General features: G+C 41.7%; 1 protein-coding gene across 1 annotated transcript in view; it reads right to left on the reverse strand.

Moving 5' to 3' along the window:
- AGBL4 (AGBL carboxypeptidase 4) overlaps positions 1-22794 on the reverse strand; it is a 946609-nt gene that overhangs the window by 182458 nt on the left and 741357 nt on the right. The window contains exon 8 of the mRNA XM_050901055.1: positions 4639-4753. Coding sequence (XP_050757012.1) covers positions 4639-4753 — 115 coding nt within the window. The remainder of the gene's footprint in view (positions 1-4638; positions 4754-22794) is intronic.

A 22794-nucleotide genomic window follows, 5' to 3' on the forward strand; every position in this document is an offset into this window, starting at 1 on the left:
TAAAGATTGTGTTTGACTTCAAAAATATCGTACCTGACAGTGAAACAAGAAGGGATTAGAATCAGTGTGTGCACTCTTCTCCCCATTCACACAAATTCTTGCTGTCCCTACAACCAAGCTAGAAGGATATTGTAGTGATGACAGTTCAGAACATTTCAGCTAATTCATGGCTTTAATTTACTGAAGGCTGATACTGTCACAGCTAACCAACTGAAGGCAACACAGAAACGGCAAGGAACGGGAAGCCTTACTGGGTCATGCAACAAAGCCTTTAGAGAACGGTCAGGATATTTCAACTGCCTTGTCATGGCATTTCTGGGATACCTCAGTGAAGAGGTGCCCACACTAAGAAACACATCCCTTTCAGTGCCAGTATAGGGTTTCATCTCCGAAGGTGAGGCTGACAAATTGGAACTAATCTAAGATGGTGTGGTACAGTCATCTCGCCTGCAGGGACACATTTCAGCATTCAGCTGCAGAATGCCAGCTTAAGAACAAGCTCTCGATAAAGGAAAGTTCAGGCCAAGCCTGGGGATGCACGACTTTTAAATCAAGAACACTTTTTTTTTTCTTAGTCTAACCCCACCTCCCTGGGGATAGCAATAGGTTCAGAAGATGATAATGCTATACCACAAACAGAGAGAGAAAAGTCAAGAAATCTCTCTTCCCAGCACTAGTTTTCCTTTATTTCCAAAAACTGTTTCACAGTTTAATCCATCAAGGAGGGTGAGATTAGCGTTATGGAGAAACTCACAAATATTTTTATTTTTTGCCATGTTCTTTCACAAAGCTAAAGATCAAGTCATGCACCATCCCCAGTAAAAGGGGTCTTTCAATTCAGGTGAGAGCCGAGGACAAGTTACCAGCCAGAACAGAGCGCAAATTATGCTGAAGACTCACTATTTTAGCTAGGTCAACCAATGGCATCTTCCTGGGCAATTTAATTAACAAGCCCATGTGGCATAACATTTTCTACACACTGTAACTGCAAAGCCAGTTACACTTAGAAGTACAGTAATACCAGGCTTTAAAGACTTCAAGAAAGGGATGAAGCCTGTCTTCCTGTTTTGGGAGAGATCCTACGTTCTTGACCACAGTGAACAGCAGGTACCTCTCATTATCCTGTATGTTAGAACGAGCTGGGTATACTCATGTGGCACGAAAAGGACTATAGAGGATTTTTTTCACTGAAGAAAGTGCAGTGTAGTAGTCATCTTCACAGAAGGGTATGATGCTAGCAAACCAGCAAACAACAGCTAGCACTGCAAGCAGGAGCAATCCCAATTAGCCATTCAGTACTTTGGCTTGTAGGTGAATTTGCACTCCGAGGGCTCCACTTCTCTGCACCTAACCCCTCCGACACTGGTACCCAGCCAGCTCTGATCTATTGTAGTGTGGCTTGCCCGTGATTTTTCATTTCTCAGCTCTTTTCAGAAAGAAACAGGTGAAAGCAAAAATTAAATGTTCTGATTTCTAAACAGTCAGTCAGAAATTTCACTGGAAATAAAGTCTAGTAGAGGTAATGTCACCAACTGTCTTGGTTTATGTACCTAAGTAATAACTATTAAGAGATAGAACCGTACTAGTTCACTTTCCATTAAAAGATTTATGCTCTAAGATTACAATCAAATTGTAACTTTTGTCCACTGATTTTTAAAAAATACTTTTTAAAATTGTGCATAGACCTTCCAAACATTCTAAATTAGAGAGGATGCTTAGCCACCCCTTTAAGTCACATAAGGCACCTTGTCTTTTCGTTCCTAACTGTATGGGTCCACAAATACACTTCTTAAACTCTTGCATGTACTTGAATAAATCAGTAAAGGTTAGCACCCTGTTTCCATGCATCCTGATACACTGGGCATTGAATTCATTTCCATGACCATTTCTTTTAGAGCCACCTGAATATACATGCAACATATAAACAACCTTCCTCACAGATGTGTCTGTGCCACAAGCACTTGTGCTTTATAGCTGTGATATTAAACTCACTTGTTGCTGGTTATGAACATTTCACCACAAGAAAGTCCCTTCAGAATCACAAACCATTTGGTCTGTTCTCTTGAGAATGAGCAACAGTTTATAGATAATACATATAGATAATAATTCTTGGCATTATTGTTGCAGGTTTGGCTTAAACTCCTAAAATCTCAGTTCACAAGCACTCAGAACAAAGGAACAAGGATTTTGGAGAAGAGCGCAGGACCCACACCCTCAGTGAAAGTCCTGCATCCCCAAAACTGACAATGAAGAAAATCCCATCAGCCAACTGTTACCATATCATCCTGGGTAAATGAGTGGTTAGTTCCTGTTTTGATCACAGGAGAACTAGTATATCCCATCCCTTCTATGAGAACTGCTGACATACTCAGGCTTTTAATGGTGCCCACTGCGCCTGGGATTTCAGAGGACAGTGAAGTGCATCCGACAGTATACTTTGCCAATTGTACAAAGCTGTGTACTGGTGGGGTAAAAAAAAAAAAAATCTCTCTCACACTGGCAGGAGATCAATTTACAAACTCAAGCATGAGGTTTAATTATCCATTTCATTATCTTAGCTTGCATAGCTCTGAATGTGAACCTTCAATGAACCAAAGAAATAGTCACTAGCTGCTGCTTTGAGAAAGAGGGAGATAACACGCAGTAGAAGTTCAAATGCCTAAAACTGCTCTTGCTGCATATGGCACCACAGACCTTGGTTGCAAAAGCAGGGGGATTGTCCCCAGCCAATAGATCTGTGTTATACCACACTACGTGGAAGACTTCTGAAAGTCCTATTTATGTGCTAATCTGAACAAAGACCAAAAGAGATGAAACAGACTTATCTAGCCAATCACAGAGAAGCCTCAGAGTTAAATTTTCAAATACTAGCAATTGATCCTTAGAGATTTTTTAAAAATTCATCCAGCAAATTCAAGCAAATAAATTGTGATGTGCTTGTGGATTTTGTATGAGCAGGAAATAAAGTGTTTGCTGTAAATTATTCACTCAGCACTAGTTAACTACAATGCCGGCACATTACTAGGCTTTTTAATATTCTTCTCAAGATAATAGGTAGCATTTTGCTTATTACCCTCATTTTTAAGTTATTAGTTACATTAGGCCATTTGTAAATAAAGTGAAGAATTGCAAGAAAATGAAATGCTTTTCCAACTACCTCATTAAAAGTTTCTTTAGTTCAGGAGGGTTGCAAATTCTGCATATCATGAAAAGCTAAAACAATAGTATACCATCAGCCTCAGCAACTCCAAATGAATTCACATGCCCTTTCACAATACCTGGGTTCCCAAAAGGCTTTTCAAGTTACGAGCCATATGCATGTCTGTAAAGCTGCATGCCTTTCAAAAAGTATAAATAATAGTGCAGGAGAAAAGCCTACAGGGCAAGTGAATTTATGGGGGAAAATGAAAGCTACTTAATTGCAACTGGAGTTGCCTACGTGCAGGGCACCTGCAACAGAGTAAAACAATGTAGTATCAGATTCTAGAGCCATTTTAGGGCTTTATTCCTGTAAGGTGACATAACCCTTATGCTAAATTCCTAGTGCTGTCAGATGCCACTACTGCAGTATCGCTCTCTGGTTTTGGATTTGCCAAGAGTTGAGGGAGTATCAGTGCAGCTGGAAGGAGACCACGTGTCCTTGGAAGTTTCACTTATAAAACATGTATATAAGCACTGTTGAAATCACCCACGCAATTCCCTGCTAGTTCAGTTTAGCAAGTAGCAAAGCACAGGAGGGCTAAGAAGCACATGTCAAAACAAAGAACAGCCAGCAGCACCATTTTCTGCAACTTCTAGCTTCTTCCTCAGTGGTCTCTTCATCCACACAATAACCCAGTCTTATTCTGCTTCACAATGCAATACCTAATTAGATCAAAGCTCAAGGTAGCCTGACTACAGAGTATATTGTGTTATTTAGTCTTGCGCTGTAAGCAAAACCACATACAGTATATTACATTTCTCAGGGGCTTCTCCAGAGAACTATGTGGTACATGTAATTGCCCCCACAAACAAATCATCAACTAATCAACTGCTTTTCATTATCACCTCCAGCAGCACATTTATTTTGTAAATAAATGCATTAAGAGCAAACAGTTTTAGGGAAAACAAAAGATTATCTGAATACGTTCTCAACAGAGGAGGTGGTAAAGTAGTAATTCAAATACTAAAATGAAGCAAAATTAGCATAGGGTGGAATGATTATTCCATTCCATGTATCCCTATCTATTACAGTACAATAATAGACTGAAATCTGTGACTTTAATGGATGATCTGGGTAGCTGAAGGGAACTGTGATTGACTGACACATTTACATAGAGGCTGATGAGCAGCATAATGAATGCATTTATAAAACACAGCTAAGGTCTAACTCTAAGCTGACTTTAACTCCCACACCTAGAGGAGGCTTGCAGAGGAGATACCCTGCTATCTTGAAGAGTTGCTCTTTACCTCCTGAAGCAAGCAAATTTGCCATTGAGCCCCCTTCCTTGACGGGAACTTCAGGAAGCATACGGCCACATGAGAACCTCCAGTTTAAGAGGAATTAATTGAAACAAGCCATATAAGATTCAGTGAAAAAACAGTGCAGGGTATATAATGTAGATATAACAATACGCAGATTCATACTCCACACCATACCTGTAATTTCCTAGGTATACTCCATCAGGATTGAGCATGGGTGCGATCTTGAAGACCAGGTGGTCTCTCAGTACTTTTGCAATAGGATGCTGGCTCACAAGGAAATCAATTATACCTGAGAAAAATGAAAGAAGAGTTTGAAGAGGGGGGTTTATGACATCAATAATTTCCAGATATCTATCTGAAATTTCACATATAAAAGATTAGAATGATTGTTCCTCTTGGTTCCTGGCACTGCTCCTGCTTCCAACAGAACAAACCACTTGCAATCACATAGCACCTGCCACCTTCTAAAAACTCCAGAAATAAGAACTTTAAGGATAAATACCTTAGTCCATCCTCATAATGCAAGTACAATATGGCTACATTATCAGACACAGTCAAGTTTCCACAGAGGGAGAAGTTACTGCTCATCAGCTGAGCCACAATAACAAAACATTTCTCCTCCTAAGTGGTGAAATGAAGTAAAACCTACTAGTTTAAGCCTAGCACCTTACATACCCAGCATGCATACATTGGCACATACTGCAGCTGAGCTCATGAGTGGCAATTTGTTGAGCTGAGGCACCTCAAATTTGTGTAAGCATATGCCCAGACCTACCCTTGACCTATGAACACAGAGTTCAGATTATCTGCATGTGTAAAGAGATATAAAATGCCTCACTAAAATTGGGAAAGCTACATAAAATCTGTACCAGGCACAGGGAAACTGGGGGACTGATAGACTGGAATTTATAAGGCCAGATTCTTCACTTACTTTACACCCATAAAAACCAGGAGTAACTCCACCTCATCAGTGAAGCTCCTTTAATGTGGAACCAAGGCAAATGACAGGGAAACCAGATCCTAAATGCCCTTCCTTCAGGCACAGTCACAGCACCAGACCCCGCAGGAGCTCCTGCTTCTGGGCCTTGTGCTCAGGGAGCGACTAAACATCTCCTTGCTCCAAGGCTGGTGTTGGGGCAGGAGGCAGGCAGTCTGGCAGTTAAATTCATTGCTTATTCCTCCACTGAGTTGGTACTGACAGAAATAGCTTCCAGGGAATGAATGTCGAGATAAATTGAGTTCCTGTGTAATCTCAGGACACCCATAGATAGGTCATGACAATTTGCTATTTATTGTAAGGTCCATCCTGTGAAGCAGGAACCATTTACTGAATTTCCTCAGAATAAATCAATCACTACACTGTAGTAACAGGATAAAATTAAGCAGAGAAAAATTAAGGCTGATCATCAGTAAAATTTCACTAATGGTGATCTCTATTAGACTGTGGAATTGTCTCTCCAGGGGAAGAGTGGAATCCCATCATCAGAAACGTTTAACGCTGGACAGGGAAAAGCCCTAGGGAACAGATATAACAAGCAACAATTCAGCATAGAAGAGATGGCATGGGCTAACTAGCTGACGTCAAAAAAGCTGACTTTAGACCTGATTTTTTGTGATCCAATCAAAATCTTTAAAAACAAACAAACTAAAACCCGGGTACATGCCAGGTTAAACACACTTGTTTATAGCTTGGCTGAAAGATGGGACCAAAATCTCACATTCTCTACAACTCCTTCATTTAGCCTATTTCCTAAGGCCCATTTTGTGTTTCAAATACTAACAAATATGAACCTATGCTGCTGTTGGAATGAATTCTAATTTGCTGAGGCATATGGGGAAAAATGAGGCTTCTGAAATGTCTAGGATGATCAAGGTATAATTGACTCTAAACATCAGCAATTTTTTCATCTATTAGTGACTAATCCTGAAGAAGAGAAAGTCCCTTTCTGTAACCAGGTCTTCCACTTGAGAAGAGACTAAACTTGAATTTCTGAGGCAAATTAGCATATACATAATTATATTGCTCAGGAAATGTTTCTGCAATTACCTCCTCCCAATGAAGGAAACCGAACATCGATCTGCTTTTTGGCTGGTGTTGTGTCTTTTGTTCATTATACAACAGCAAGAACACGAAGAAACGACAGGGACACAGTCAGATCCTGAATAACCAGGTTTCCTAACTGTATGCAAACATGAAAGGCTTAGCTATGTTAAACTGCTGCTCTAACTGTTTTCTGGCAGTGTCTAAAACATAATCCACAGTATGCACACCTGGAGGGCTCAAAAATACTTAAAGAGATACAATCCCACACTTAGTCCATGGCTTCTCGAGACACTATGCTGGTTTTAGTTTTAAAGAGCTTGCAACTAGACTCAAAACATCACATCAGTTCATGTTTTCTAAAATACTTTGAAGAGTTAACTATTCAGAAATCAGTATGTCCAGAACATACTTTATCCTAGGTCAGATATGATCTTTCAAAGCAGCCACAATAAAACCGGCATAAATATTGCATTGTGTACACGATCATCACTTCACCAAAGACCTTGGTGGAACAGTTTTGCCATGAGATCTGGCAATGCACCAAGCATGTACTTGTGACAGCTCTTCAAGCAGCAGGGAGGACCACAAATACCTCAGGGATAACATGACTGCTTTTCATTCAGGAGGTAACACAAGAGCCCAAACTCTCAGAGCTTTGCTCTGGCTGTAACTGTGCCAGGGAAGAGGCTTGCCCAGGTTCTGCTCATTTGCTCCTGTTATTGATGCAGCCCCACTCACAGAGCTTGGCAAAGGTGTCTTAGCAAGTAGAAGCTACAGTTTTCAGCTTCACGCAGGGAATTATTATTCCCTAACCAAGAACACGCTATGACGTGGAAGGCTGCGTATAAACATGTAACGGGTGAGCCTCTGCTCTGCATGATTCACTGTTGCACCAGGCACACCAGACTAAAGAGAAGACACTGACCTTGGGCACCCAGCAGCTTGGTGGCAAATGAGACCCAGCATTTCCCAATGTACCACAATCTGTTAGGGGGTACCGCAGACAAGTTCACCCAATCCAAAGAGATTTACTATATTTTCTTATTTAGGAGACAGTGAATTAAATCTGAAGAAGTCTTACCCCATGATAAAAATACAAAGCAAGAGTTAAAAATAACTGACTCACAGAAATCTAATCTGGAAGTAAAGGCAGTTCTAAGGAACATAAGAGAAGTGTCAGATTAAAGCATACATCTATGTATACAAACCTCACCATAAAATTATTGTAAGCATCCAAATAATCAATACAATTAGCAAATAGCTTTGTCTTTCAGAGGAACCCAATAGTCTCTGGATCAATAATGTTTAAAGTAAAAAGACAGATATCAGACTATTAAAAAAATACCATTGCAGAGAACTTGGTCCTCCTGTTAATAAATCAATACAAACTAAATTTTACAGCTTCTATAATCAGCAAGAGACATATCAGTGTATCTCATTATGCTGGGGTTAAGAATTTGGCAGCAACCAAAGCCCATTTAATATCATTTACTTCAAGGCAGACATGGCAATACAACAGATGCCCTAATTTATTTGTTGATCTTTGTATTAAAATAACAGTTTGCTGGTAAACAGGAAGGGTAATGATGCCAGTCACCCTTGTTAGTGGCTAATAATTGCTTAATTTGTCCACTAATTGACCTGTGCTACTGTTGAAGCACTGGATCATGTTGCAGGGCATGAAGTAAACAAGGCCACTGTAATATTACTTTAGAGAATGACTTCTGGAAATAGAACTACTTATTGCTATAAATTTTCTCTTCACAGATGAGCAGATTAATTGGTCTGCCAATTAGTCTGCTATTAAAGAAAAAAAGGGCTGCCCATAGATTGGTTGGATCTTCGAACCGCAGCCCCGGTTTGGGTCAAATGAAATAATCCAATCTGAATCAGTCACATCAGCTATGAAAAATAAGACAGGCATTATTTAAAAACAAATCTCTGTGGCTGGAGAGCAAGGAAAATAGCCCAATAACTAAGTATTAGCTCTTCAAGTGACTTTAAAATAAAATGGAGAACATGATGGAATGGGCCTACTCAGGCACATTACAGTGTGGAAAAGTCGTCCAATTAAAAGAAACAAAACAATATAGATTATTTTCGTATCAAGCTTTCTGGAAAGTAATTAAAATCATTATTTTTCAAATAATAACAAGCAATTATAGATGCTGCCTGGAACCAGAACAGCTCAGAAATCAGCATTCAGCCATGACATAAGAAAAGACTTATCCACAGTCCACTAAAAATCAACCAAAGTCTTTACATTAACTTCAAGGAGCTTTTCATAGTTGTGAGGGAAAGGAAAGAAAGAATTGAAAACAAGGAAAAGGGAAAGCAATACTGACAACTGCGAGTCATTAGATACGCAGTCACAATGGCTCCAAAAATGTTAGCAGTTTTTTAACAGTCTTTCTTGGTAAACACAGGTTCACTGAAACTGTGCTAAATCAGGACCAAATCTCCTCTATCATTATTCTTTCTCAAGGCTAAACACACTTTCTCAAATTTCTCTTGCCTTCTGCACCTCAGCAGCTCTCACCTACTCCCACACCAGATCCTGTGGCATCTCTCTGCCCGCCCTAATCCAGCTCAAATTATCTACTGGTGCTTCACAAGCAAGTTGATCGTTCCCTCTCCCATAACATGTCAAAGCAACCTTCTCTTCTCACGTGATTTCCACTGTTCTGTCTGGATGTTTCCTCAATCAACTGCCTTAAACTCTGTTTAAACTTCCTGCCATCTCTAACATGACCTCTCCACATTTGCTCCTTCCAAAGAAAAGCCTGTCTTACCCCTGTTTCTCCATTACCCCATTCTTTTACTCTCAGTCTGACAATATGTTTAATTGTATAACTATATAATACATTTGCCCTGCTCCTATTACTGAAAATCTAATCACCACAGATCCTAATGCAATATGGCGACTGCTAATGCAAACATATCCTGGACTATGTCTAGTATATGCCAAGAAAGAAGTGATTTATATTTTCAGACCCATTTCCTAACACGGAATAGCTGCTGGTATCCTGCAGTCAGCTCACCATAGCCTGCAGGTTAAAGAGAGTGTAACAATTAGGCTCTAACAGCAATAGGATATATTCATTGGAAAACAAACACAAGGGACTCCTGAATGATTAACTAAACCTATTGAAATGTTCTGTTAAAGGACACTGAAACCAATGTGAAGGACACTATACTTACACTTTTGTGGAGAGTAGGAAAGCAAAAATGCGGGGTTGGGCTTTTTGGAGAGGTTTTTAATGCGATGGTGAAAAAAAATATCAGATGATAGGGCCAAGCAGCTACAATATTCTGTCTCCACAGAAAAGCACAGCATAAGCAGTAAACAACAGCAAGACACTGCTGTGCCACCATTTGTCTATGAAGGAACTCTCTTTCGGCAAAGGGGCCCCTGTCTGTTCAGCCTTTGCCCTTTCTTGTGGGACTGCAGAAAAAAACCCCAAAACAACAAAACAAAACATGAAAAAGACAGATGGACACTATTCTCCATCCCAGCATGGTGGGAAAGGTGTCACACTCACACTGAACCCTACTCAGCAGAGGTCACAGCAATGCTGTGCCAGCGTGGTCTCTACAGAATGCGCATCTGTGCTTTCAGTGCAGCCCCCAGCGCAGGCCAATAGACAGAAATGATCCAATAATGCCTTAGCCTGAAGTGTTTCCAATATTCAACACAACAGCAAGGAAAAAAAAGAAGCATGTGAATGGTGATAAACGAGCAGAGCTGACTCACAGCAGAGTTATTGACATGATCTAACATCATGCTGTCACTGAAATTATCCCTACAAAAGATCATCGCGTAGAGTGATCCATGAGCACAAGATCATTGCAGATGCTGACTCTGCTCCTTTGTACAGTGCTGCTCCTCCTCTTAATGTGTAAAAACAGACTGCCAAACTCACCTGTGGGGTTTTTTTTACACTTTTTAGAAACACATTTATTGGGTGCACAAGGGTGTGCACATTGATTCTAACATCAATACAGAAGGAATTTATAGATTTGGAATGCTTTATTAATTGGTTTCCTTATCTTTCCAAACGTACCTTTGGAATCCATGGCAAAACCAAAGTTTATTTCATCAAAATTATAAAAATAATAAGGGTGACGAAGGAGCACTGCAAAACTAAAACAGGCACCTGGTTACAGTGTTAGATGAAGGAAAATTTGTTGCCTGAAGTATATCAGTCAACGGTTTCCAGTTGCCAAACTTGATGTATATCTGCATGCATATGCCTCTCTCTGAGTAGTTACTGCAATTAAGTGAGAGTGGGAAGATCCAGAACACTGGCTGTTTTTCATTAACTCCCTCTCTGGCCATCCTCAGTACACACAAAAGTGCAAGGGAATTGCTTGCACTCAGAGAGGGATGCAGTACCATGTAAAAAAACTTAGCGAGTATTCATCAGATCCTACTTTTCAGGTCAGCCTCTGCTCCTCCTGTTTCCTCTATGCTGGTGCGCAAATTTGATCTAACCTTCCCCCAGGATAGGCTCAGAGGGGGCCTGCACAGGCCTGCGGGTGCCACATGATGAAAAACAATCAAGTTCTTCGAAAATGCATGGAAGTTCACAATTTTTCCCAGTGGTTCCCATGGACAGGAAGCTCTCAAGGGAGACAACAGCTAAACAACAAAATTACTCATGACAAAACACATAGGAGCCAACCAAGGCAGGTGAGACAGCGTTACGAAGGATGCGGTAGGTGAACCAGATACGTTCCTGGTTACAGTTCATCTAAAGTGTACAGAAAGAGAAGGGTTGATTGATTCTCCTGGAATACCAAGCCTTTTGATTGCAGAGCAATTTGTCCCCAACAAGACAAGTAAATATTTCAGTACTAAGTAAGAACTTTTTGCTTGAGTGTGGTTGGTTAAAAGCACCCCAAAAAGGCTTTAGGCCCCTGTGGTCATTTCAGTTGTTTTTTTATCTGCACCCATAATTGCTATTGTTAAAAAAAAAACCAACAAAGCAACAGTTAAGTCCCTGGTGGATTGTACACATGGCCCCACCTCACCTATTTTTAAAGAAGTTTTAATCAACTTGAGACAGGAAAGTTGCACACCTAACTTTAAGGATTCAGCTGTAATAAGCAGATTGGTTAGGAGCACATCAAGCTATATCATGGCATATTTGTTCTTTTATTTACCGTTTACTCTCTCATCTATTCTCTGCTGTAACTCTATGTCTCTTCAAAACACAGGATTAAAAGCAAAGGAAATCTCAAATAATGGAATAAAATGAATGTGCAGGAAATGAATGGGTGAATTAGATTACAGCAGATGAAACACTGAGGTCTCAAATGCAAAATGCAGGGAGTTTATTTAATTTGTTACTCTTTTAAAATGAAAATATGCTCACTGACTTGAATTAGTAATTTCCCTGTTTTAAGATATGTTAGGCCATTACAGCTAGGCCTGTTTCCAGAGCAGTGAAATAAATGGAAAACAGCCAGTCTCCCAGGGAACGCACTAGCTCACTGCATTTTGCCAGCCCAGTGAAACAGTGCTAATGTCAGCTCCAGAGAAAACCATGCTTCTGCTGTAGGGGCTGCATGCAAAGGAATTGATAATGACTAGCAACAAATACTTAAAATGGCAGAGCAAGGCACTATGGATTTTAACTCACGTTTTAATGTGCATGGTAAGCACAGACAGTAATTGATTTAAAGAACGTTTAAAAAATTATTGTTCCTGACCTCTCCCTCCCTCTCTTCTCCAGTTAGCAAAGGGTTCCACAAATAATTAATCTGGCATTCAGTGTGGCTGAAACACAAACCCAAGTGAAGGAAGCAAGCGGTGGGAACAGCAGTCAAGAGCCTCCCAAATGGGTTCTGTCAGTGTAAGAGAGAAAGACTGCTCTGTCAGTTGCTGACCTGAATCAGGGCATCCCAACCCTTCACCTCCACCCCTCCAGGTTTCTCAGATATATTCTTTTGTATGTAATGATCTAACTGAGGGGACTGAAGTCTCTGCTGGAGGACCACAAGTGTGTGGCAGGCCTCTCTAAACAGATCAGCAGATCATAGTTAGTGAGGACAGCGAGTAGCAGTTGTGTTACTGCATCACAGCTCTATAATTACATAAGGCTCTGGACGTTCTGGTACCTAAACATTTCAACTGCTTTCCAGAACACCCAATAAAGTTATAAAAATCCTCCTCACACTGTTGTATGGATACAGGAGACATTTCTGCCATTACAGCCCCAAATGACATTAAGATTGCAAATTCAGTGAAGATTCAGGAATATCTTGCCATAGTAAAACATTCTAGGACTAGTGGGTAATGAGATGGACCATATTATGCCACTAGGCAGACCTTCTTGCCTATTTTAATGTGTCTGCTGATTAAGAATGGATGGGACAGACTGGGATGGAAAACACCCTGCAAATTTATTTCCTTACATGGATATTCCTTGTTTTCACACAAAGGAGGTACACTTACACCATCTACCTTTCATGTGCACTGACTATCCCACTCTTTTTGCTAGATGTCTACTTTTAGACCATGCAAACATTGCCTCAAAACCCCGAAGAGTTCCAGACCATGGTGCTCCAGATATGTTTCAAGCAGAGAGACTACGTAGAGAAATGGATGTGACTGGAATAGAGTCAGCCACGAATCAACAGTCTAGAAGTAGAATCAATTCAGTGCAAAAAGTTGGTAAGTGATGAGTGTTTGGGATTGCCTATGTATTTTTATGAGCTGTGGCTCTTTCCTCATAAAAAGATTCACATCTGCTTTGGAGGATATGTGACTGCTGGTGCTGGGCTGGAGCACAACATCCTGATTCAGCACTGAAAAGATATAGACATACATTGGCAGTAAAACATAATTAAAGTTGGCATTCCCAGTGACTAGGGTGTGGGACCAGGAGCCAGAATGCCTGATCTGGATCTCTAGCACTGCTGATTTTTGGCAAGTTGTTACCCGAGTCTGCTATTTTAGTATGTTCAACTTGAGATAACAATGGTCAGATTTGCAGGGGCCAAAACCAGCAGATGGATTTTTCAAACAAACTCATGAAGCTCAGTGGTGCTGACTGCACTTGGAAATGTGGCAAGTGGCAACAAAAAGGTGTTGAGCAAAAGTGGCAACAAAAAGGTGTTACTAGGTGTTGAGCAAATTCTGAAACTTTTCTATTCTTACCCAGCTGCCACTAGAGGAGATCTGTGCCACTGACAGTCCATTCCCTCTCCCCTCTGCCCTAAAGATAAGCACTTTCTAAAAACTAGCCCTGTAGAGGTCAGGATGGAAAACCTTTTAGTAACAGAGACAATCAGTATTGCTGGTCACTTCAGAAATGCAGGCTTGAGTACTCTCAGCTCTGCTGTCTTCTTTTCTTCCAAACAAAATCAAGGAGCACTGAAAGTGTTCCACAAACCATAGGTGGTGCTCAGCACCTCACAGGATCACCTGGGGAGGGTAAAATGTGGTATTTGAGTTTTGACTGTTAAAATTGTCAACCAAAAAAAAGACAATTAAGCATTTTGTGAGGGCAAGTCTAGTTCCTACTTGAAAATTCTCCAGATACTTTACTCTAGCCAACACCTGGTCCTGCCTGAAAAAATAACATTACTAAACAGACCTTAGTAGATGAGATGAGACCACAAGAATTGTCTCATTACGGAAGACTGCCTGGGTCATATTTATGTAATGTTGTTCTGATGAAAAAAAGTCTTCTAGCATGCCTTAAGATTTGCTCTGATGCTTTGGCAGTTTAACAGCTGGAGAACCCAAGGAACCTACCAGTTTGACCCTCTCTCTCATTTGTTGAAACCAGCCATTTATGGCCTCGGGACTCATTTTGATGCCATTGATTTGGATTGTGGGTCTTTTCAGACTTTAGAAAAAGACATAGAAAAACAAAAAAACCCTAGGTTCTCCACAGCTTCAAACTTGGGGGTTCACAGCAGCAGCAGGCTGCTTGAACACTCGATCAGAGAAGCAGTAGGGTGTTAGCAGCACCATCTACCTCATCCCACTGCAGCTCTGAGTGCATGGGACTCGTACACTCTCTCCAGCAGCACTTGGTACTCACTGTGAGTCCAGGTGGTACATCGGGTTAATCTCTCCCATTATTTCATGGTATCTGGCTCTCCTGTTCCTTACAGCAATGGGATCCCCACTAGCTTAAAAAAATTAGGCCAATGTAGGGGAGTAGAATGAGGCCAAAGCTGGATTTGTCTGGTAAAGAGTGCAAGATTGAACAGAGGGGAGCAGACTGCCTCCAGACCTCTGTAGTGATGAGCCCACACCTCAGCCACTTAATTACCCTGATGGCTGATGTAGCTTGCTTAACTACAAACTCATCTCCCCCAGGCCCAGAGGGCAGTCATACAGTTCTCCAGTAGAACTGGCGCAACAGCAAAGACCTGTGGAATTGGCTTGAAAGAACGTGTCAGGCTGTCAAAGAGAGGACATATTGGCAGGAGTACACAGCTGCTGCAGGATTGCCCAAAGAGTTCATAAATTCAGTGCACAGCACAGACTGAGTGGGTGGCTTTGTTTTCTTTAATTTTCTTAATATGCTGTAAGGAGCTTGGAGTTCTCTTTGCATCAAAATGAGCCTACCAATACCCCCTAGATGATGCCTCTCTTTTCCTCCTGGGAAGAAACAAAAGGGTTCCTGGAGAAACACTGCGGGGATCAGATGATCTTGCTTTATTAATGAATTACTTGGGATTTATCAGAATAATTCTAAAGATGTTGCTTCAGAAGATGTGTTTGGTCATTATTATTCAAAGTCTGTCCTTCCCATGAGTGCGAGTCCTCCAGACAGCTCTAAAAACATTTGCTGGATTATGGCCCTCAATTTTTACAGAATTAACTAATGTTAAATACAGCTAAGATTTAAGCCTTAGAATTGAACAGAAATATGCGGAAGATCCCACCTTCCCTGATATGCAAGACAAGAGAGTTGCAACCCAGAAAAGTAGCTGGATTGCAAAGAGGGAAAAAATAGACACAAGAGTAGAAAAATCCTGAATGCATGAACCATGTTAAGCAGGCATGTATCTTGGCAGAATTAACTCAGGCATCCTTGCATTGTTTCCTGCTATCCTTATCGACTTACAAAACATCAGTCTTTTCACCATGGCCCTAAAGGGGAGTGTCAGCTGTACACCAATGGCTCGCACAGCACTAGCAAAGAGGGCAAAAAATAGAAACAGAAAATCACTTCATTCTCCAGTTTTCTATTTAGAGCTATAAGGGTCTTGCAGGGAAAAAATCATCTAGATCATTATGTTATTGCTGTTCCACCCAGGACCAGGCTGAGCTCACCAGAGCCTGGAAGATGACTGTTCTCTTCCTCTCCATGACAACTGGATATGCAGAGGTCAGAAAGCCTTTCAGGGCCAGCAAGGAGACTGCACCACAAGTGTAAAGTTTCCAAAGTTGCCTGCACCAGGGAAAAGATTCCCAGTAGAGCTTTATAAGTGATAAAAAGAAACTCTTTTATGGACCCAGGGAGGACTAAGCAGACTTTGTTCTACTTGGGAAACCACTAAAGGTTGCTGGATTACAAGGAATAGCCAAAGATGATGGCACTTCTTTCAAGCCTTTTGCTGAATTGTCTCATCTCTCAGGACTCTGAGCACTCCCTATGCCCACAGTTACCTTTTCGCAATCTGGCAGCAGTGCCTTTCTCTGGGGACCAGGAACCTTTGGGCTTTCAGTGTGCTTAGTTTAACAAAGGTGGGCACTGGGAATGGAGGGATGGACTAGCATCATGGTTTAACCCAGCCAGCAACCAAGCACCACGCAGCCGCTTGCTCACTCCTCTCTCCTCCCAGGGGGATGGGGAGGAGAATTGAAAAAAAGAAGTAAAACTCGTGGGTTGAGATAAGAACAGTTTAATAACTAAAGTAAAATAAATTACAATAATAACAATAATAAAAATATAATAATAATAGTAATGAAAAGCAATATAACAAAAAAAGAGAGAGAAATAAAACCCAAGAAAAGACAAGTGATGCACAATGCAATTGCTCACCACCCGCTGACTGATGCCCGAGCAGTGATCCGCCCCTCCCGGCCAACTCCCCCCCAGTTTATATACTGAGCATGACGTTCTGTGGTATGGAATATCCCTTCAGCTAGTTCGGGTCAGCTCTCCTGGCCATGCTCCCTCCCAGCTTCTTGTACACCTGCTTGCTGGCAGAGCATGGGAAACTGAAAAATCCTTAACTTAGGATAAAGCGCTACTTAGCAACAACTAAAACATCAGTGTGTTATCGTCAACATTATTCTCACACTAAATCCAAAACCCAGCACTATACCAGCTACTAAGACGAAAATTAACTCTATCCCAGCCGAAACCAGGACAACTAGTTTTACCTAACACCTCCCTTGGGGGCGTGTCATATAGTGCTGTTTTGCATGTACAGTAAGCACAAGCAAGCAGCTACGTTGTGCTCTTAGTCTTATGGCATTAACTGTGGTAGCAATAAGAACTACAAAGGTCTTAAGATGGATAGATCAGCCCAAGCAAAGAATGTGTTATAAACCAAGAAGGCAAAAGGTAGATTTCTCTGGAGGGAGACAGAGAATACATTTACATATTAAAATCTAATACACAGTGAAAAAGAAAAAGGGCATTACATAAATAATGCTAGGGAAGAAATGAAAAATATGTATTTTTAAACACATTCTAAAAATGGTTTCCACCATCTGCAAATGTGTTGCTCAGCCAAGCAGAGACCCAGAAGCAATAGGTATGAACCAGGCAGGCACACATCGCTGTGTGATACAAAGAACAGAGGGGCACTGCGGAAGGTCGGTCATTCACAACTATCCTTTCCAGTTTCCTTCAGCTGTAGAGTGTTGCAAAAGTGTATTGGGGAGCATCTCTATTAATTTGCCTTGACCTTTAATAACCTGGAGGCATTTGCTATTGGCCACTGTCACGAGTGGGTTACTCAGCTAGACAGACTCCTGGTGCAACCCACTGCTGGTATAAAAGTAGAACACATCTTGCTGGAAAGGAGCAAGAGCACGTGAGGAAGGAGGTGCCCCCACGGGTGATGTGGTGCCCTAACACTCTGGGTCTCTCAAGAAGATACACATGCGGGATTCAGAACAAAGTGGGAATCTGAGCTGAGAGGAACTCGGGGAGAAGCACGCATTGCATTTTCTTGTGCTCCAGCTCAGAAGTTTAGTCCACTCAGCTGAAGAGAAGAGCTGAGGTGTCCACTCCTCAGGACTGAACCCCAGCTGCTCACTTCTACTGGAGCTCCTGCTTTGCCATTCATATACGAAGATGGCATATACATACATTCCCCAGATCCTAACAATGGCAACCGATAGCCTGCCCCTATAGGAAACCTGCACAACTATTTACCCTCATTTCCCCAATGGGGACAAGTGAAGTGATCGCTTTCTGTTACTCTTGATATGTGAAAACTTACACTAAGCCAGCTGTAATGGCACCTTTTGGCTGCTTCATTGATTTCCACTTTACTAGGTTTGCAGTTTATACTGCTTCACTTTTATAGGATTTTCCTGTCCTGCCATTCAAATCAACTAAAAAGGTGCAAGGCAGCTCGCCTGTTTCCACTCAAAGTCATTTGTAAGACTCCTGTAGTAAAGCAGGGCACAAAGTCCACAGGCACTATGCAATGCTGTTGTCACCCAGTAAAGCAGCACCTCTAAAATGGACAACCATCAGATTTCAGAAACAGAGAGAGAGTCCTGTTAATTCAATAAAGAGCTACTTTACACTTTCCTGTGGTTGCCTTCTGATTATGAGAAAGGTGAGAGTGGCATCACAGCTGTCTTGCTCTTCCTGAGAGGTGGCTACCTTTCCCTTGAAGCTAGTGTGAGCTCTCTGCTTGCTCTGAGTTTGCACCTCAGAAAGACATCTAAAAGTACCGCACGAGCAAAACCAACAGCATGCGAGACAAAAGTAGATCTGTATCCATTTCCTCCTTGATACATGGAAGTTGGCAGTAGAGGCTGAGCAGTTCTAATCAGCGTCAAAGAATAGTCAAAACTGAAATGAAACACTGAAGTCCATTTGCACAGCAAAGTCTGTAACTTCAGTCTTGGCAGACAATGAAAGCAGGGACTGTATGCAACACCTGAACTACTTCTGGGTGACTCATGAGCTGACCAGACTGGGGGGAGGGGGGGAAAAGGAAAAAAAAAAAAAAACGGAGTGATTTATTAAACAAAAACCTAGTCCTCTGGGAAGATCTGATGGCCAAGAAAATGCTGGCTGCATCTGAATTTTCTCCCCTTGAATCTGAGATGAAAGTTGTGTATCTGCAAGTTGCTTCCAGTGGTGCTCGAGGGGACTTGTTGGATAGCTGCTTGCACTGGGCTCCAGCAGGAAAAAGCTTTTTTTCTGTGGTTTATTTTTTTTGTCTTAAAGAAAAAACAAAAATGACCATGTCTCTACATGAGGAAAAAAATTGCAAAAGCTCTGCTCTGCCCCTCACCAGTGGAGATGGATCTGTTCTTTTATTTACACTGCATGACTTCCAGGCAAGAATAAGCTCCACAGAAATAAATTAGGGCCACTCCCTGTCAGTACAGATGTGCTCCTGGCTGATAAGCAGCAGAATGTGTCATAAGCCCCCACCTCCCCTCCAGAGAAAATCTTGCTGTGAAAATGGAGCCACACTGCAGATCCTAAAGGTGATGGTAATTAGCACTGAAGAGGGAATATTCAGAGAGTAAACTGTCCTCACATGAGGAGGGCCGCCACAAGCAACTGACATCTCTGCTGGTGAAGAGGTGAAATTCTCCAGGAGGGTATAAAGTACATGTTTCCATCTGAAGAGCACAAGGGAAGAAGTTAGAAGGATATAAATTTCAGGGCTCCTCTAAGCATTGAGGCGTTTTGTTGTTGCTGTTTTAGGAAGAAGAAAAAACACCATTTCCTAAAGAATTCTGTTTGGAGACAGTCTTATTGCAGAATCTACTTTGAAGCATATTAAACTAAGAAGGAATAAGATGCTCTTGTTCCAGAATAAGAATTGCTCAAGAAATGTTCTATTACACTCTACATTCACAGCCTGCCTCAGATGCAAATGAACTCTCAAGTGCCAGCAAGCCCTCAGACAGAAGCTCTCCCCAAGCACTTTGCAGCAATGGGTTTAAACTCTGGCAGCACTGTGACCACATAAGCTAATGTCAAGATGCTATTTCCCTCATATCCTTGGCCATTAGGAACATTGCCAGGAAGAAGAAAAATCAGAGTTCACATGTAACCAGGGGCGAAGACTGTCTAACTTTCTACCTTGAATAGTCAGACTGAATTTTAACATCTTAAAGGTAAATTTAACTTTAATAAACAGCCTCTTTTACTGCATGAAGGATACAGACATCAGAAGGGAGAAGTGCCACTGAACATGTTGGACAAACTGAGATCCCAGACTGACATGCACATTGCAAAAGTAAGGGTTTATTTCAAAGCCACTACAGGGGTCTGTTAGCTGAGCATGGTGGCAGTCACTTCCCGGCTGCTGTCTCTAGTGCAGGGCAGGCAAGCTTTCTGCAGTGAATTAGGGGTTCAGTTCCAAGGGATTTCCAGTTCTGACCCAGGACAGTACAGCTTGCTGTTCCGGGCTCCTCCCCAGGAGTAAAAGACAGACCCAGCTTTGAAAAGATGGTACCTGGGAGAAAGCTGGGTCACAGCATTTTTCAACTCCACTCTTGATTCTGCGACAGTCTCCCATTTGACAGAAGATGGTTAAAGCTCAGCGAGGCTTAATGGCTCCTCCTGTACCAGGGAATTAGCCACCCTCCTGTTCTCACTTTGCTGTTACGACACCAAGCACTGGTGTTTGTAAGGGGATTGCCCGCAACGGTAATTCGTGCCATACAAAAGTCACCATGGCAGTAGAAATTTAATAACCATGAAAACTGAAATCTTTCAGTGATGCTAGAAATAGCTCCTTTCGGGTAGGTGGAGGCCCTGGTGAACAAGAACTTACCCTGTTGTTATTGTCTGTGCCACATCTGTTCTGTAGTCACCCAAAGACCTGGCTTATGCTTGACCATAACATAAGACAAGGTCCAGCTTTGTAATATTTTGCCTACACGCTGTACCACTGACTGAAAATTTTGAAGTAAACTTTGAAAATTTTGAAGTAAACTTTGAAAATTTTGAAGTAAACTTTGTCATAAGAAGACCTACAGACTTTTTCTTTCCTCCTTTTTTAACTGAACACTGGAACACTTTTACCTTTTTTTGTTTCTTCCCTCCCCCCACCATGCTTTTTTCCTTCAGTGATGAAGTGACAAAAAAGTGGGGAGGCAGGAAAGAAAGAGAGAAAGGGAAAATAGGAGAAAAATAAAAGTAAGCTTGTACGAAATTTCAAATAAAGCATTCTCTTTGAAAACCTGTGGCATTAAAAAAAAAATACAAATTAATTATTTTTCATCCATCTCCAATTACCTTTTACATTTATCAGCAGCAAAGACTGAAACTGTAACCTCCAAATCAGAGCATGGATACCAGGGATGTATTACCATTTGCTGAACATGTAATAAGTAATTGGACCCTTGAACTAACACTATAGGGCACATCTGGAAATTGTCACTGAGGGGCCACATCTGTCACTAAGGAACCAACCTTTCTGGGGAGGGTGACTTTTGAGAGAGCTGTGTGCCACTGTTCAAAACCACCCTAAATCCACACTTCCTGTCTACAAAGTGTTTAATAGAGGTTTGCCCATGCATCAGGGTCCCAGCAAAGCAATTTGTACCTACGTTTCTTCCTAGATAAAATTAAGCAGAACTGGTAAAGAATGTGTCCCCTTTTGGCTAGGGCATGTGCCCCATTACCCCCTCTCTCCATCCTCAGTGTGCAGAGAAGCAGGACTACATTGAAAGAGCAAAGACAACCTCTAAAGGGCTATTGTCTGGAGCAGGGGCCTGCTTTCATCCCAAGTTCCTTCTTCTCATCCTCCAAACAAGCTTTACGCCCTTTTCTCTGTAAACTGCAGAAGTCAAGGAGACATGCCTCTTATAAACATGTACACAATACCTTGCAACAGGCACACACAGAGCACGTGAGCAATCTGCGCAAGGGCAGAGGAAGAATTTCACCCAGGTGCCCTTGTGTCAAAGGAAAGTTTCCAGCGGCCAACTCCTAGTCACACATGAATGCTGGCTCCTCAGAGCAGCAGCTATAGCAATGCAGAAGGAGCAAGGCGGCAAGCGCAGGGCACCTCGGAGACAAAAGAACTGAAAACAAAATGAAAACAAAAAAATCAATTCAGCTGAACTGAGCCAGGGCAGGCAAAGAACAAAGGGTCAGAAGACAAAGCCGGAAAAAATAGACCAGCAAGATTAATATCAGCGGTGAGGAAGAGCTGGGACACTACTGAAGGAGAATGGAAAAGGCTTAAAGAAAAGTATAAAAACTAGAAGAGATTCCTAATTGTGAAGCCTGACATACCACTACAACACCTGTAGCTTGATCAGTACAGATCGCACACACTGCTGCACTTACAGAAAGGGCTTCATCTCACAACTTAGATTCCTTGAAATTAATGATGGTCACTTACTAGGAGCCATTTCTTTTTTCATTAACAGAACCATGCAAATGAGATCTAAAGACAACCCCAAACTTCCTGTGGCCTTTACAGCTCTGTTCTGAGTTTTGCGTATTCGTGCCTTGGTCTAATTCAATTGGGGCAGGACTTCAAGATTTCTGCCTGGGATTTCCCCACTAGCAACAGACGCTCCAGCACTGTTTGACCTCTGCATGAGAAGTCCAGTTTGGGGAAACCTGCATGCACAGTACACTGGATGTTCTTGGCTAGTTGGACTGCTGCACAGCCACAGACTCAGCAAGCAATGCCACAAGCAATGTATTAGCTAACACTTCCAGAGGGCTTGCTCTCCCTGTAGGCTCAGAGAAGATCTGTTGCATGGGCATAATACTGCTCCCTAAAAGTGCAGGACTTGCTGCCCATGGCTGTACAGAGCAATACACACAGAAAATGGCCCTGACCTAACTGGTAACTGGGAAGACATGGATAAGCATCTTCAAAATCCACTTGGACTGCAATTTCTACTGGGAAAAACAGGCCATATTAAGGAAAGCCAAGTGACCATGAAGTTCAGCTGAATCAATATTTTCTCTTTTTCCTATCCTCAGACATCAGCAAAGTGCCACAGCGTGCTGTTACAAAGATGATGTGCTTTGCCCTAGAGGCAAGTTGGTTAGGGCTGGAAGGAAATGATCTTTAAGCTAATGTTATTCAAAAGTATGAGCAGTCAAGAAACATTGCAAAACCAGTATGTTTAAGAG

This window comes from Gymnogyps californianus, chromosome 8, assembly GCF_018139145.2.
Source record: "Gymnogyps californianus isolate 813 chromosome 8, ASM1813914v2, whole genome shotgun sequence".
Classification (NCBI taxonomy): domain Eukaryota; kingdom Metazoa; phylum Chordata; class Aves; order Accipitriformes; family Cathartidae; genus Gymnogyps; species Gymnogyps californianus.